The 15522-nt window shown below is 43.6% G+C and overlaps 1 protein-coding gene across 2 annotated transcripts in view; it reads left to right on the forward strand.

The window, feature by feature from the left end:
• Positions 1-12297, forward strand: part of LOC103726177 (nmrA-like family domain-containing protein 1) — a 36991-nt gene extending 24694 nt beyond the window's left edge. For both annotated transcript variants that reach the window (XM_008823621.3, XM_029558914.1), the window contains exons 3-5: positions 5952-6201; positions 7040-7230; positions 11818-12297. In XM_008823621.3, the coding sequence (XP_008821843.1) occupies positions 5952-6201; positions 7040-7230; positions 11818-11997 (621 nt within the window). In that variant the 3' untranslated portion in view covers positions 11998-12297. The remainder of the gene's footprint in view (positions 1-5951; positions 6202-7039; positions 7231-11817) is intronic.
• The last annotated feature ends 3225 nt before the right edge of the window (positions 12298-15522 follow it).

Below are 15522 nucleotides of genomic sequence, written 5' to 3' on the forward strand. Positions count from 1 at the left end.
TACTTCCAATTTTTCTCCCTTTAGAATAATGTTGGCTGTGGGTTTGTTATATATGGCTTTAATTATGTAGAGGTATGTTCCCTCCAGTCCAATTCCCTCTAGGACTTTGAACATAAATGCATGCTGAATTTTGTCAAAAGCCTGTTCTGCATCTACTGAGATGGCATTGTGGTTTTTGTCTTTGAGTCCATTTATATGATTAATGACGTTTATTGACTTGCATATATTGAACCATCCCTGCATCTCTGGAATAAAGCCTACTTGATCGTGGTAAAGATCTGTTTTTTGTTTGGTTGGGTTTTTTTGTTTTGTTTTTTTGAGACAGGGTCTCCTTGTAGTCCCAGCTGCCCTGGAACTCACTATGTAGACCAGGATGGCCTCGAAATCACAAAGATCCTCCTGCCTCTGCCTCCCAAGTGCTGGGATTAAAGGCGTGGACCACCATGCCCGGCCTTGTTTAGCTTTTCAAAGAACCAGCTCTTAGATTCATTGATTATTTGTATTGTTTTCTTTGTTTCTATTTCATGAATTTCTGCTCTGATTTTTGTTAGTTTTTCTCTTCTGCTTGGTTTGGGTTTCATTTTTTCTTGCCTTCCCAGTGCCTTGAAGTTGTAGTGTTAGGCTATTTATTTGGGTACTTTCTAATTTTTTAATGTAGGCACTTAGAGCTATAAACTTCCCTCTTAGGACTGCTTTTAAAGTGTCAGAGGTTGTGTTGTGTTGTATTGTCCTTCTTGTTGAATTCCAGGAATTCTTTTATTTCTTTCTTAATTTCTCCTTTGACCCACTCATTGTTTACAAGTGTGCTGTTCAATCACCAGTGACTAGGGCTTTGTCCAGTTTTGATTTTGAGCTTTATTGCATTGTGGTCTGATAGAATGCATGGAATTATTTCAATTTTTTTGTATTTGTTGAGGTTTGTTTTTATTCAAGTATGTGGTCAATTTTTGAAAAAAGTTCCATGGGGCTCTGAGTAGAAAGTGTATTCTTTGGTGCTTGGGTGGAATATTTGAAACATGTCTGTTAAGTCCATTTGATGTATGGTATCATTTAATTCAGATGTCTCTCTGTTTATTCTTTGTCCAGTTGAACCTGTCTAATGAATACAGTAGGGTACTGAAATCTCCTACTATTGCTGAGTTGGGGTTAATCTATGTCTTAAAGTCCTGTAGTATTGTTTTTATGAATTTGGGTGCCTGTACTTTTATCCTGTTGTACCCTCGTTGGAATTCTTTCTGCAACCCTTTTGGTATAGTCATTCCTTTCTTCAGCTCTTTGTATTGCTCCCAAAACTCTCCGAAGAGCTGGTTTTGTGGAAAAGAATTCCTTCAGGCTATTTATGTCATGGAAGATTTTTCTTTCCCCTTCAACTATAATAGACATTTTGGCTGGATACCTTAAGGATTTTGCTTCTTAATCCATTCACATAGCCTGTGTCTTTTGACTGGGGAGTTCAGTCCATTGATATTTAAGGTTATTATTGAAAGATGTGTATTGGTCACTGTCATTTTAATTGGTGTTTGTGTTCTCTGTCTAATTTTGTGTTTCCTAAATTATACCTTTATTTTCTTTCATTGCCCCTGGGGTATAGTTGTTTCTCTCTCTGCCCTCTGTATTGCTTCAAATATTCTTTGAAGGGCTGGTTTTGTGGACATGTATTCTTTCAGGCTATTCATGTCATGGAAGATTTTTCTTCCCCCCTCAACTATAATAGACATTTTTGCTGGGTAAAGTATTCTGGGCTGGCATCTATTGTCGTATAGAACTGGAAATACCTTGGTCCAGGCTCTTCTGGCTTTCATAGTTTGCATTGATAAGTCAGCTGTAATTCTGATGGGCTTTCCTTTGTATGTGACTTGTTACTTTTCTTTTGCTGCTTTCAGTATTCTCCCTTTATTCTGCACATTTAGTGGCTTTTTTTTTCCAGAGCTGAGGATGGAACCCAGGGATTTGTGCTTGCTAAGCAAGCGCTCTATCACTGAGCTAATTCCCCAACCCCACATTTACTGTTTTTACTGCGCTATGCTGTTGGGAGTTTCTTTTCTGATCCTATTTGGTTTTCTATGTGCTTCCTGTGTTTGTATGGGGATGTCTTTCCCTAATTTTGGGAAATTCTCTTCTACAATCCTGTTTAAGATCTGCTCAACACCATTAACCTGAAATTCTTCTCCTTCCTTTATCCCTATGATCCATCAATTTGGTCTTTTCCTGGTGTCCTACATTTCATACATATTCTATTCCTGTGTTTTTTAAATTCTCCATAATCTTTGCTTGAGTGGTCCAATTCTTCAACTTTATCCTCCAGTGTTGATACTCTGTTTTCCATTTCATTCATTCTAGTGGTGAGGCTTTCCCCTGTTGTTTCAAGTTGGTTTATTGAGTTTTGCACTTACTTTACTTCTGCCTGAGTTTTCGTCACTGTTTCTCTTTTGTGAATTCAGTCAGAAGTTTATACCTATCTTCTTGTAGTTCTTTGTTTGTTCGAGTGTTCTTTAAGTTCCTTGACCGTGTTTATGATTGTTCTTTTTTTAAAATTTTATTTTTATTTTATTTGTATGCGTGTATTGTCTGCATGTAGGTAAGTGCACCTGTGTCGTGTAATACCTGCAGAGGTCAGAAAACACTATTGGATCCCCTGGGATTGGAATTACCAACAGTTGTTATCTGCCATGTGGGTGCTGGGATTCCAATCTGAGTCTTCTATAAGAACAACCAGTGTTCTTAACTGCTGAGCCATCTCTCCAGATCGTATGATTGTTCTTTTAAATTCAGTGTCCTGGGTTATCTCTAGGAGGACTTCCTTGTAAAACTCTTCTGCAGGACTCGTGGAGTTTGGTGGGAACATAGTGTTTTGGCTCTCCATTTTATTATTTGTTCGTTGTGATTTTGGCATGTGAATTTCTTTTGTTGTTTATGGTTCTGATATGAGAATTAAGTTGAAGTATGCTTCTGTTTGTATTATCTGGGTGCCTAGGTCTTTTCTTTATTGATTATGTAAATCTGGTTGGTACAGGGTTCAGGTTCTCTCAGGTTTAATTTGGAAGGAACTGATGGCTTCAGATCAGCTATTCAGGAGTACCCACAGAAGCCCAATTCAGGTTCCAGTCAGGTACACTCAGGCTTCCCTTCACCATGTGAGGGAGGCCAGAGGGAGGCCAGAACTTGGCACTCTCTGGCGGTCTGCTGAGATCAGAGCAGCTACACCAATGGAGGTCAAAACCCACCCTCTCAGGCTGTCTGCTAGGATCTCAGCCTTAGCTTACCAAAGCCAGATCTGCCCTGGGACCTTGGGTGAGGCCTCACAATATCCCAGGTAGGGGGATGGGTATGGCACAATTAGGGGACGCTCACCACCACATGGAGGCAAGATCCTGGGGCTCTCAGGCAGTCCTCCGTGTTCTTGGGTCCTCTGCCAGAGGGAGACCAGAACTCGGCACTCTCTGGCAGTCTGCTGAGATCAGAGCTGCTACACCAATGGAGGTTGAAACCCACCCTCTCAGGCTATCTGCCAGGAATGACTTTTATTAATGGATGTATTCTGGACTAATGTTTGTTTGTTTGTTTGTTTGTTTGTTGAGACCGAGTCTCTCCCAGTAGCCCCACCTGGCTTGGAACTTGCTATATAGACCAGGCTGGCCTGGGACTCACAGAGATCTATGCCTTGCCTCTGCCTCCTGAATGCTGGGACCAAAGGTATGCACCACCACACCAGGCTGGACTAATGACTTTTAACCCCAGCAAAACCATACCCTCTAGGGCCTGATGACAAGTTGGGTGTCTCTTTGGCAAGCTCAATTTGGTACTCCATCCAAAAAGATAATGAATGAATGTGAGCATGCTTGAGAATTAACATAGCGAAGAGCTGCAAGCAGTGTAGCCACCCATTGGAAACTGTGGTGGTTGGGAAGGAAGAGTGACCTTGGATGAATGTGAACTAGGGACAAAAAGGCCTGATGGTCTGTTAAGAGTAAGGGTAGAGCCGGGGGTGGTGGCACATTCCTTTAGCCACAGAAGTAGGTGGATCTCTGTGAGTTCAAGGCCACCCTGGTCTACATAGTGAGTTCCAGATGAGCTGGAGCTACAGGGAGGCCCTGTCTCAGAAAGACCAAAAAGAAAAAAATGTACTGCTTTTGCCTCCTGAGTGATAGGATTAAAGGCATGTGCCACTATGCCCGGTTTCAGTCTTTTTTTTGTTTTTTTGTCTTTTTGAGACAGGGTCTCCCTGTAACCCCAGCGGTCCTGGACCTCACTCACTATGTAGACTAGGCTGGCCTTGAACTCACAGAGATCCACCTGCCTCTGCCTCCCAAGTGCTGGGACTACAGGCACGTGCCACCACACCTGGCTTCAGTCTTTTTTTTTTAATTTATTAATTTTTTTATTTGTATGAGTATATTCCTTGCATGTATGTAAGTGCGTCCATGTCATACAATGCCCATGGAGGTTAGAAGATGGTGTTGGGTTCCCTGGAACTGGCATTACTGATGGTTGATAGCTGCCATGTGGGTGCTGGGAATCAAACCCGGAATCAAATCCTCTGGAAGACCAGCCATTGCTCACTGAGCCATCTCTCCAGCCCCTATTTTGTATTTTTAAAAAAGATTTATTTATTTTACTTTATGTGCATGAGTATTTTGCCTGTATGTATGTATGTGGACCACACTTGTGTGCAAGGAGGTCAGAAAAGAGCACTGATTCCCCTGGAATTGGAGTTGTCTAGGAACCAAACTTGGGTCCTCTGCAAGTGTTGTTAACTACTGATCAATCTCGCCTACTTTTTTGTTTGTTTGTTTGTTTTGTTTTTTGAAGCAGGGTTTCTCCATAGCCCCAGCTGGCCTTGATCTCACGAAAATTCTCTTACCTCTGCCTCCTGAGTGCTGGGATTAAATGTGTGGGTCTCCAGGTCCAGTCCTAGCTTCTAACTGTTTATTTTGAGACAAGGTCTCACCAAATTGCCCAAGAGAGCTTGAACTCACTCCATACCCCAGGCCAACATTGAATTTGTTATGCTCCTGACACAACTTCCCAAGTAGGATAATAGGTCTGCACCACTAGTCATACCTGTCCTCATCCCCAACCTCTCCCCCCTTTTAAATATGTATTTCTTGGGGTCTAATTCTGACATTCACTCATTAGAAAACCTGAACCTGGGGTTGTTTGTCACTTCTCAGCTTTACCTTCTGTCTGCTTGCCACATGAGGTTTTTTTTTTTTAATATATTTTATTTATTATTTTTATTTTATGTATATGAGTGCTTTGCCTGCATGTCGGTAGGTGCGCCCATGTCGTGCGCCCGTGACCTGTGGAGGTCAGAAGAGAGCATCAGATCCCCTGGAACTGGAGTTACAGACAGATCTTAGCTGCCATGTGGGTGTTGAGAATCAAACCCAGTCCTCTGCAAGAGCAACCAGTGCCCTTAACCACTGAGCCATCTCTCCAGCCCTGCCAAATGAGGTTTTGCAAGTAAATGGAAAAGAGAAATAGTGAAAAAGAGAGAAATCATGGAAGAAGGGGGAGAGAACAGGAAGGAGAGGAGGCTTTGGAAGTAAAAACACAAAAAAGAGCTGGAGAGACGGCTCAGCAGTAGAGAGTACTGGCTGCTCTCACAGAGAACCTGGGATCTACTCACAGCACCCACTTGGCAGCTAACAACCGTCCATATCCAGTTCTTCTGACCTCTGAGGATGCTGCATGACACCGATGCAGTTACACACATGCAGGCAATACACCCATATACATGAAGTAAAAATAATAAAATATTTTTTAAAAACACAAAAGAGAAAATAAACCAGATGTGGGTGAACAGAAGGGGAGAGTAGGAGAGGAGAGGAAAATGTATATGTTTATGTGTATAGAAATCCTCTATTTTGCCAAAAAAATCCAAATGGTGTCCACATATCAGAAAAAAGAAAACAGCTGTGTGCAAAGAAGCCTTTCTTTTCTTCCCTAAGGGAAAACTAGTGGCAGATGTTGCCAAGCGCCTGGGTCTGAAACACGTGGTGTACAGCGGCCTGGAGAATGTCCAACAGCTGAGTGGGGGCAAGTTGCAGGTGCCCCACTTCGATGGGAAGGGAGAGGTGGAGGAATATTTCTGGTCCATCGGTGTTCCCATGACCAGCGTGCGCTTGGCAGCTTACTTTGAAAACTTCCTCACTGTATGGAAGCCGGTGAAAGCCCCTGGTGGGGATCACTACACCCTAGGTAAGTGCAGGCCTGTAGTGATGGTTAACCAACACCAGCCATCCTCCTGTGCCTCCTTCCCACTCATCTTTCCTTCCTGCCCTTTCTCCCTCTCTGTCTTTTCCTGCTCCTCTTCAGTGCACACGTTTGATGTTCTTAGCTCTCTGTGACATGCTCAGAGAGACACTAAATCACCCTTGTAGTAGTTGCTCAGAGCACTTGCACCACACAGGGCAAAGAATTGGATTTGGAATGGGAAGCGCAAAGGGTTACTTTTCCAGTCTTCCACCCTCTGCGCCTTCAAGACTCAGGTTCCTCAAGTCTCATGGGAAAGAAGACAAGATGACTGCTAAGGGCCCTTCTAGCTCATCCATCTGACCTGCTGCAACCAGGTAAGATCAGGATCACATAGTCAGAATTAAAAGTCTCCAGGGACCAAGACATTCCAAGAGACAGGTCCCCAGCCAACCCCTACACAAAGTCTACAATCTATGACTTTGAATAGCTCTGGGTGAAGAGATAGTGTCTACTCTCATATGAGGCTTCCAAATAGTGAAAACCCAGCCTTGGGTAGCTCTGAGCCTCATTCTCATCTATAGGAATAATTAACATTTACTGGGCAACTGCTAGGCTTTTATAACAATCCTATGAAAACTAACTCAGGGTGCCATAGGAACTATTGCAATTTCTATCTGATTTTAATTCCTTTTAAAGGCAGTCTCCTCAGTAACCTCTTACCACAATTGCTTCTCACACCTCTGTTTAAGTAGTTCATTTTTGTTAAGTGATTAACTTGGGGTAGAGGCTCTACCAAGGATGTGATACAATTTACTGTTTTTATCATTGTTTTTCAAACTAGCACTGCCCATGGGGAATGCACCAATGGATGGGATCTCTGTGGCTGACATAGGAGCAGTTGTCTCCAGCATTTTCAATTCTTCAGAGGAGTTTTTAGGCAAGGCTGTGGGCCTCAGTGCAGAGGCTCTAACAGTACAGCAATACGCTGATGTTTTGTCCAAGATTCTGGGAAAAGAAGTTCGAGATGCAATGGTGAGTCCTTTTGCTTTTTTTTTTTTTTTTTTTTTTTTTTTTTTTTTTTGGTCTCCTTGTAGAGACAGGGTTTCTTTCTCTTTTTTTTTCTGTGAAGTGGAAAACATTTTATAGATGATGAAATAGAAGGCTCAAAAATGATGATTAGGGGCTAGAGAAACAGCTCATCCTGGGTTCTGTTCCCAGCACCCACATGGAAGCTAACAACTGTCCTTACTCCAGTTCCAGAGGATCTGATGCCATTTTCTGGCCTCCCCAGGCACTGCATACACATGTGCACTTACATTCACGCAGGCAAAACATTCATACACATGAGTGTTTTTTTAAAAGGGTTTGAGCCGGGCATGGTGGTGCACGCCTTTAATCCCAGCACTCGGGAGGCAGAGGCAGGTGGATTTCTGTGAGTTCAAGGCCAGCCTGGTCTGCATAGCAGATTCCAGGCCAGCTGGGGCTACAGGGAGACCCCATCTCAAAAAAAAAAAAAAAAAAAAAAAGACCAAAAAAATTAATAATAAAATAAATAAAAAAGGATTTGAAGAGATCCTTGAGGGAGGACAGGATTATGCAGGTATGCAGGTAGGAACAACAGGGTTGGCCTGGCTAAATTCTGCTATAAATGTGAATGAACCATCTGCAGCATGGGCAGGTAGGCAAATCCAGGTTCTGATCTCATCTGTATGTGGAATCTCAGCAACTTACTCTCTCAGCCTTAGTCTGCATATATGTTCACAAAGTGTTGTCACACCTCCCTTGTAGGGATGGTAGTGGCTTAGCAGAAGCTTGTGGGCCTATACCTCCCTTGTAGGATAGTTATGAGGATGAAATATGACAGAGTGGCAAGTGCTTTACATGGCCCTGAGCTTAGCGAGCCCACAGTAACCTAGAGTGCTATGAATCATGTAGGAGTGTGGTTAGGACAGATGTTTACAGACAGGTGGTTAGAATTGGTGCCATTTCCTCCCTGTTGAGAAGAGGAAAACTACTGAAGATGTCAATCCCACTGTAAAACCACATATGTGAATCATTGAAACTATACAAAATCTGTATGGAAAATGAATTCCTGCAAGCCCAAGAAGGTGGCCACCCACTCAAAATAGGCTCAGGAGAGGTCTTATGCCTAGTGCAAATTTACTTCTCCATGGCCCTTCTCCCAGGGCATTTGTTTTGGGATCTTATTTTCTTTTTCTTTTGGTCTTTTTGAGACAGGATCTCACTGTAGGCCCAGCTGGCCTGGAACTCACTATGTAAACCAGGCTGGACTTGAACTCACAGAGATCCGCCTGCCTCTGCCTTCCAAGTACTGGGATTAAAGGTATGCGCCACCACACCAGTCCTGGGTCTTACTTTCTTTTTGCTTCAGTGGTTTGATCTGTAAATGGAAGGCAAGTGGGCAGTGGGATGTGGGGTGTATTCATTCTCAGGGGACTAGGTAGGTGCGGTTTTGAGTGGCTCGATTTTTTCCCAGCATTTCAGATGAATACCTGGTTCCTGAATGTTCTTGGAACATCAAGTTGCTTCCTAATGCAGCTGAGGATTCCCTGGAACCAAAAGTTCTAGGGCATCATAGGCGGGAAGTTCTACAGAACAGTTAACGCTCTTCTTAGTAATTGGTCTGTCTTGAAATCAAAGCCCACTCTCTTAACTCATGGCCAACTGCTTAGGCATTATGTTGATTCCGGGAAGGATGCCCATGGCCACAAGGTGGCGCTCCACTCTCCCAGTTTGATACTCCCTGGGCCCCCAACCTGCCCAACCTCGGCCTCTGGTCAGGAGACTGTGGGCCTGCTTCAGTGAAGGCAGGCTCCCCTAAGCTCTCATCAGGAGCCCAGGGTTTCCTGAATCTGTCTAACCCCCAGGGAAACGTGGTTCTGGCAGAAAGTGAGGCATAAGAGATCTCAAAAATCCTTCAAAAACCTGCAGTAATAGAACCGTGTTTTATAAGGTATGTTAGTTGTCGGAGTTACCAGATATAAGAATGCCTTAAGGACACAGATTTTAAGGCACCCTCCATGCTTCTTACATAGATTATTTTGTTTTAGTTTATTATTATTTTTTTTTTTTGGTATTTTTGAGCCAGGGTCTCCCTGTAGCCTCAGCTGTCCTGGAACTCACTATGTAGACCAGGCTGGCCTTGAACTCACAGAGATCTACCTGTCTCTGCCTACTGAGTGCTGGGATTAAAGGTGTGTGCCACCATGCCCAGCAGTTTAATTTTTTTTAATTTAAAAAATATCAAATGCTTATTGTAGTAAACTCAATTAATGAAAGGAAAATAAAAATCACACAGTTTAATCTCTCAGAACTATCATGACTTGCTAGATTTTCTTCCAGTCCTTTTCTAGTATATATGCTATATATTTTTATATGTGCTTAATAAAATTAAAATAAGGGAACTGAAGAGAGGGCTCAGTGGTTAAGAGCACTGACTGCTCTTGCAGAGGACCTCTGTTTGAATCCCAGCACCCACATGGTGGCTAACAACCACCCTAACTCCAGTTCCAGGGGATCCACTGCCGTCTTCTGATTTCAGTGGGCATTGCATGACACTGATGCACTTATATGCATGGAGGCAATATACTCACACACATTAAAAAAAAAAAAAGATATTAAAAAACAAAAAAGCCAGGCGTGGTGGCTCAAACCTTTAAACCCAACACTAGGAGGCAAAGGCAGGAGGATCTCTGTGAGATTGAGGCCAGCCTGGTCTACATAGGAAGTTCCAGGCCAGCTGGGGTTGCAGGGAGACTCTATCTCAAAAAGACAAAAAAAAAAAAAAGAATAAATAATAAATATAATGCAGTATGCTCCACTCAATGTTGTTATGAGCATTTTTCTATTTTGCTAAACTTCTTCAAATACATTAATTTTAATAACTGAATAATATTCTTAGAGTAGATGTGTAGTAGTTTAATATTCCTCTATTGCCTGGAACTCACTGTGTAGCACAGATTGGCCTCAAACTCATGTCAATCTTTGTCTAAGAGCTGGGATTGAGTTTTCATCATTAAAAACTGGAACGTGCTGGCTTGGTGGCACATGCCTTTGTCTCAGCACTCGGGAGGCAGAGGCAGGCTGATCTCTGTGAGTTCAAAGCCAGCCTGGTCTACACAGCAAGTTCCAGGCCAGCTGAGGCTACAGGGAGACCCTGACCCCCAAACATCAAAAACAAAACAAAACAAACAACAACAATAACAAAAAAAAAATGGCACATGAAAATCATGGTTTTATTTATTTCACATCTGGAGGAGGTTTACTGCAGGCAGAGGTATGCAGCTGAGGGAAGAGTATATATTTCTAAAGAGAGGCCACACAATCATGGTTTCCATTTGTTTTTATTTCTGTCACTTGTTTTTTTAAGAACAAGAGGAGGGCCAGTGAGGTAGCTTTGTGGGTAAAGGCCCTTGATGCTAACTAAGCCTGACAACCTGAGTTTGATTCCCAGAACCCACATGGTGGAGGTAGAGTGCCAAATCCTGCAGGTTTTTCTCTGTCTCCACACTGGCACTGCATGTGTACCCACACATAGACATACACACACAAAATAGATGTTTTTTCCTTTTTAAATTAAAAAGAATAAGAAAAAAGAACAGGGGCTAGAGAGATGTCCTCTTGCAGAGGACCTGTATTCAGTTCTCAGAACCCACATGGCTGCTAAAAACCATCCCTAATTCCAATTCCAGGAGATCTGACACCCTTATCTGGCCTCTGTGGGTATGGCACACATAGATGCACTTATATGCAGGCAAAACACTCATATATATAAAATAAAAATAAATAGACAAACATTAAAAAAACAAGTGCCAGGCATGGTAGTGCATGCCTTTAGTCCCAGCACTTGGGGGGCAGAGGCAAGGGGTTCTCTGTGAGATTGAGGCCAGCCAGCTCTACATAGAGGGTTGACAGTTTATATTGAAACAGATAGAGATGCTCTTTGCTCACTCAGTGGGGCAGTTATGTATTTAGTTAGTGTCAGAAAGTATTCAAGAACATTTCATAAACCTGGATGGGCTCCATTGCTGTTTGGGCCTGTTTGGTCCTGCCAGAGGCTGGGATGATTGAAAGAAAAAACAAACAACGACAACAAAACCAAACGTATCTCTAACCACAAAGGGGTGAAAATGGATGGGACCTCAGCTAGGTGGGGAACTAATGTCTGCTTGGAGGGTGGAATATCCCAGAGGCCTGGTGATCTCAACTGGCAGGCAGAGGCTGGGGGATCCAGATGCCAGGGGCAGGGTGGAGGGGGTGGGCTGAGGCAGTCTTCAGCCTCTGTCATTTGGGTGTCCCATGACCAATAGGCTGCATCGGAAACCTGAGATCAAATCCATCCCAGTTTCCAGAAAGATGTTTGCCTGTTCCTACTGAACACTGCACTTAATGACTGCAAATAGCCTCATGTAGTCTGGGTCAGAATTAGCCACCCAAGGAAGTTTAGTTCAACAAAGTCAGTTTCCTGACTACTTCAGAGTTTCTTGGATTTTGTAGTTAAAGAATTGTGATCCTACATCATTAAAGTGAATATTATCTTTTCAAACCTTTTCCAGTGCGGATTATGACATTTACTGCTTTTTTACTTATCCTTAAAAGATCACTCCAGAGGCTTATGAGAAGCTGGGATTCCCTGGAGCAGAGGAACTGGCTAATATGTGTCGTTTCTACCAAATGAAGCCAGACCGTGATGTCAAGCTCACCCATCACCTAAACTCCAAAGTCAAAAGCTTCAGCCAGTTCATCTTGGAGAACCAGGGAGCCTTTAAAGACATGTAGAAGACTCAGCTGCTCCAGCACCCCACTGCCTGTATTTCAGATCACTTTTGTCTTTGCGATGCAACATCCACCTTTACAGAACAAAGAGCTTCGAGACCGAAGTAGAGAAGTTCTCTGAGACTGGGGTGGGAAGAAATGGGGAGTCGCTGCTTAATGGTTACAGAGCAGAAGAAAGGTGATGAACAAAGTTTGAGAAAGAGGCGAAAACTGCACAGTGCATGGAATTAATGCCAATGATTTGTATTCTTAAAATGGCAATTTTATGCCACAATAAAATTTTTGAAAACATAATCATATGAAAAGGCCAAATACTGTGAAAAGTTTTTTGTTTTATTTTTTGAAACAGCATCTCTATAGCTCCAGCTGGCCTGGAACTCCCTAAGTAGACCAGGCTGGCCTTGATCTCACAGGGATCTGCTTGCTTCTGCCTCCAGAATGCTGGGACAAAAGGCCTGTGCCACCATTCCTATCTCTGAGAAGAGTTTTATACTAGTGATGCGAACAGGAGGTGGGAACTGGTCAGGTAGTTTTAGGGCAGGGACCCTGAAAATCGGACAGTTCTAATTCTTTTATTTATTTATTTTTATTTGCTTTTTTATTATTATTTTTTTTTGTGTTTTTGAGACAGTGTCTCCCAGTAGTCCCAGCTGTCCTGGAACTCACTATGTAGCCCCAGCTGGCCTGGAACTCCCTAAGTAGACCAGGCCTGCCTTGATCTCACAGAGATCCACCTGTCTCTGCTTCCGGAGTGCGATTAAAGGCATGCACCACCATGCCCCAGCTTTATTTTCAGCCTTTTTGAGACAGTGTTTCTTTATAGCCCCAGCTGGCCTAAAACTCTCTATGTAAAACAGGCTAGCCCCAGTCTCACAGAGATTTGCCTGCCTCTGGCTCCCCAGTGTTGGCGTTAAATTTTTTAAATTAATTTATTTCATGTGTATGAGTATTTTGCCAGTGTGTTTGTAAGTGTACCTATAGGAATGACTTTTATTATTGGACATACTCTTGACTAATGACTTTTAATTAACCCCAGCATACACATGCACTCTTGGTTCTGATGACTGAGCATTTCCTTGGTAACCTCAATTTGTTACTCTAGCCAAAAAAGATAATAATGAATAAATGAATGTGAGTATGCTTGAGAATTAACATATCAAAATGCTGAAAGTTGGCGCCTACCTCCATGGAACACAGTGAACAGGACATGTGACCTTGGATGACTAAGATACTGGGGATGAAAAGGCTAGATGGTCCGTCTGTTAAGGGAGGAAGCTGGGCGTGGGTACACGCCTTTAATCCCAGCACTAGGGAGGCAGAGGCAGGCAGATCTCTGTGAGTTCTAGGCCAGCCTGGTCTACATAGTGAGTTCAAGGCCAGCCTGGTCTACATAGTGAGTTCAAGGCCAGCCTGGTCTACATAGTGAGTTCAAGGCCAGTCTGGTCTACAGGGAGACCCTGTTTCAAAAGACCGAAAAAAAAGTAACTGAAGAGAAACAGAACTTGAACTTGCATTTCCCCCAGTGAAGCTAGAGAAACCATTTTGAATAAATTATAGGGTGTGACCTGGTGGGAGGTGGGGTGTAGCAGGAACACAGTGGGAGAAACAGGGTTCCACAACAGTTCTATCAGTACAGGGTGAGGACACAGCACTTCTGAACAGGTTGAGAGGGCAAGAGAGAGCCATCAGCACAGTTCCAGGAGACAAAGTGTTCTAGAGGGCTCTAATACATAGCTAGGGAAACTAGTGGCTTCTGAGTTGGGCCCATTCTTAAATTCTTAAAGTCAGTCTATTTGTTCAGGTGATTGTGATGCTGGCATAATAATAAATGCCACATGCACCCGTCTGTGCAAAGCCTGTAGAGGTCAGAAGAGAGCATTGGATTCCCAAGAGCTGGTGTCAGATATGCTTGTTAACCACCACGTGGGTGCTTGGGAATCGCAGCCAGTGCTCTTACCCACTGAGCGATCTCTCTAGGCCCTCTAATTCTTTTTTAGAAAATTATTTGAGGTTGGGGATTTAGCTCAGTGGTAGAGTGCTTGCCTAGCAAGTGCAAGGCCCTGGGTTCGGTCCTCAGCTCCAAAAAAAAAGAAAAGGAAAAATGAAAGAAAATTATTTGTTGCCAGATATGATGGCACATGCCTTTAATCCCAGCACTTGGGAGATACTCTGAGATAGAGGCCAGCCTGGTCTACACAGCAAGTTTCAGGCCAGCTGGGGCTACAGTGAAACCCTGTCTCAAAAAAAAAAATTACTATTTGTGTGTGTGTGTGTGTGTGTGTGTGTGTGTGTGTGTGTGCATGTCCCATAGCACATGTGTGTGGGTCAGGGGACAGCTCTGTGGCGTTTTCTCCTATATTTACTTGGGTTCTGGGGATCAGACTCAGGTCACCAGGCTTGTGCTGCATGAATTTAAGGGCTGAGCCTTCTCACTGGCCCTAATTCTTGTCCTCAGTCAGAATCCTGAACTGCCTCGGTTCTGCCTTGGCCAAAGGCCAAGAATGCCAGAAGAGAGCTCTGGTTCCTGGTCTGCTTTCTTGTTATCGTCCCTTTTACACAACCTAATGAGCACTGCTGCCTGGAAACCATATGTGAGGTTGTAACCAAAACTGAGAAGTATCTGGACACCTCGTGGATGGACTGACTGGACTGACCAGCTCATCTCCCTCTCCAGGCCTCACCAAATCCTCTAAAAATCCCCTAGACTAGCAGCTCAGTGGGGACCCTATTTTCTGGGACCCACTCCAGCATTCTTCAGCTCCCACCTATAATCCTATAACAAAACAGCTTTCTAAAGGCACCCTCCCATTAGGGGAAAATTTCGTTCTGGGAATTTGTAAGACAAAGGACTCAGAAGCCACTAGCTTGAGGTGGCTCTGTTGGCCATTGATTTCATCCAGTACCTTAGCTGTCAGAATTGTTAGCACTCCTGAGGCAGGAAAGCCTCCCGTAGCATTCAAGGACAGCGCCCCCGCCTCCCCCTCCGCCCCCACACACTTGTGGCAATATGGCTGTAGAGCATTTAGGAATTTACAGCTTTTTTTTTATTGTCTTTTTGGGGCTCCCTGTAGCCCCAGCTGTCCTGGAGCTCACTATGTAGACCAGGCTGGCTTTGAACTCCCAAGTGCTGGGATTAAAGGTGTGTGCCACCACGCCCAGCTCAGGAATTTACAGCATTTTAAAAAAATTGTTTTATGTGTATGAATGTTTTGCTTGAATGAATGTATATGCACCATGTCAGTGCAGTGTCTACAGAGGGCAGAGGAGGGTGTCAGATCCCCTGGAGCTGAAATTACTGACTTGTTAGCTGGGAACTGAACACGGGTCCTCTGCAAGAGCAGCCAGTGCTCTTAACCACTGAGTCTTCTCTCCAGCCCCTTCATTTGGTATTTTATTAAAAATGATCACTCTGGTACATATATACTTATAAACTTAAATGAGCAGTTCTATAAAATATATTCTTTGAGGGGCCGGGCATGGTGGCACACCTTTAATCCCAGCACTTGGGAGGCAGAGGCAGGTGGATCT

The sequence above is a fragment of the Nannospalax galili genome, unplaced genomic scaffold (assembly GCF_000622305.1).
Source record: "Nannospalax galili isolate Female #2095 unplaced genomic scaffold, S.galili_v1.0 scaffold1349, whole genome shotgun sequence".
Taxonomy (NCBI): Eukaryota; Metazoa; Chordata; class Mammalia; order Rodentia; family Spalacidae; genus Nannospalax; species Nannospalax galili.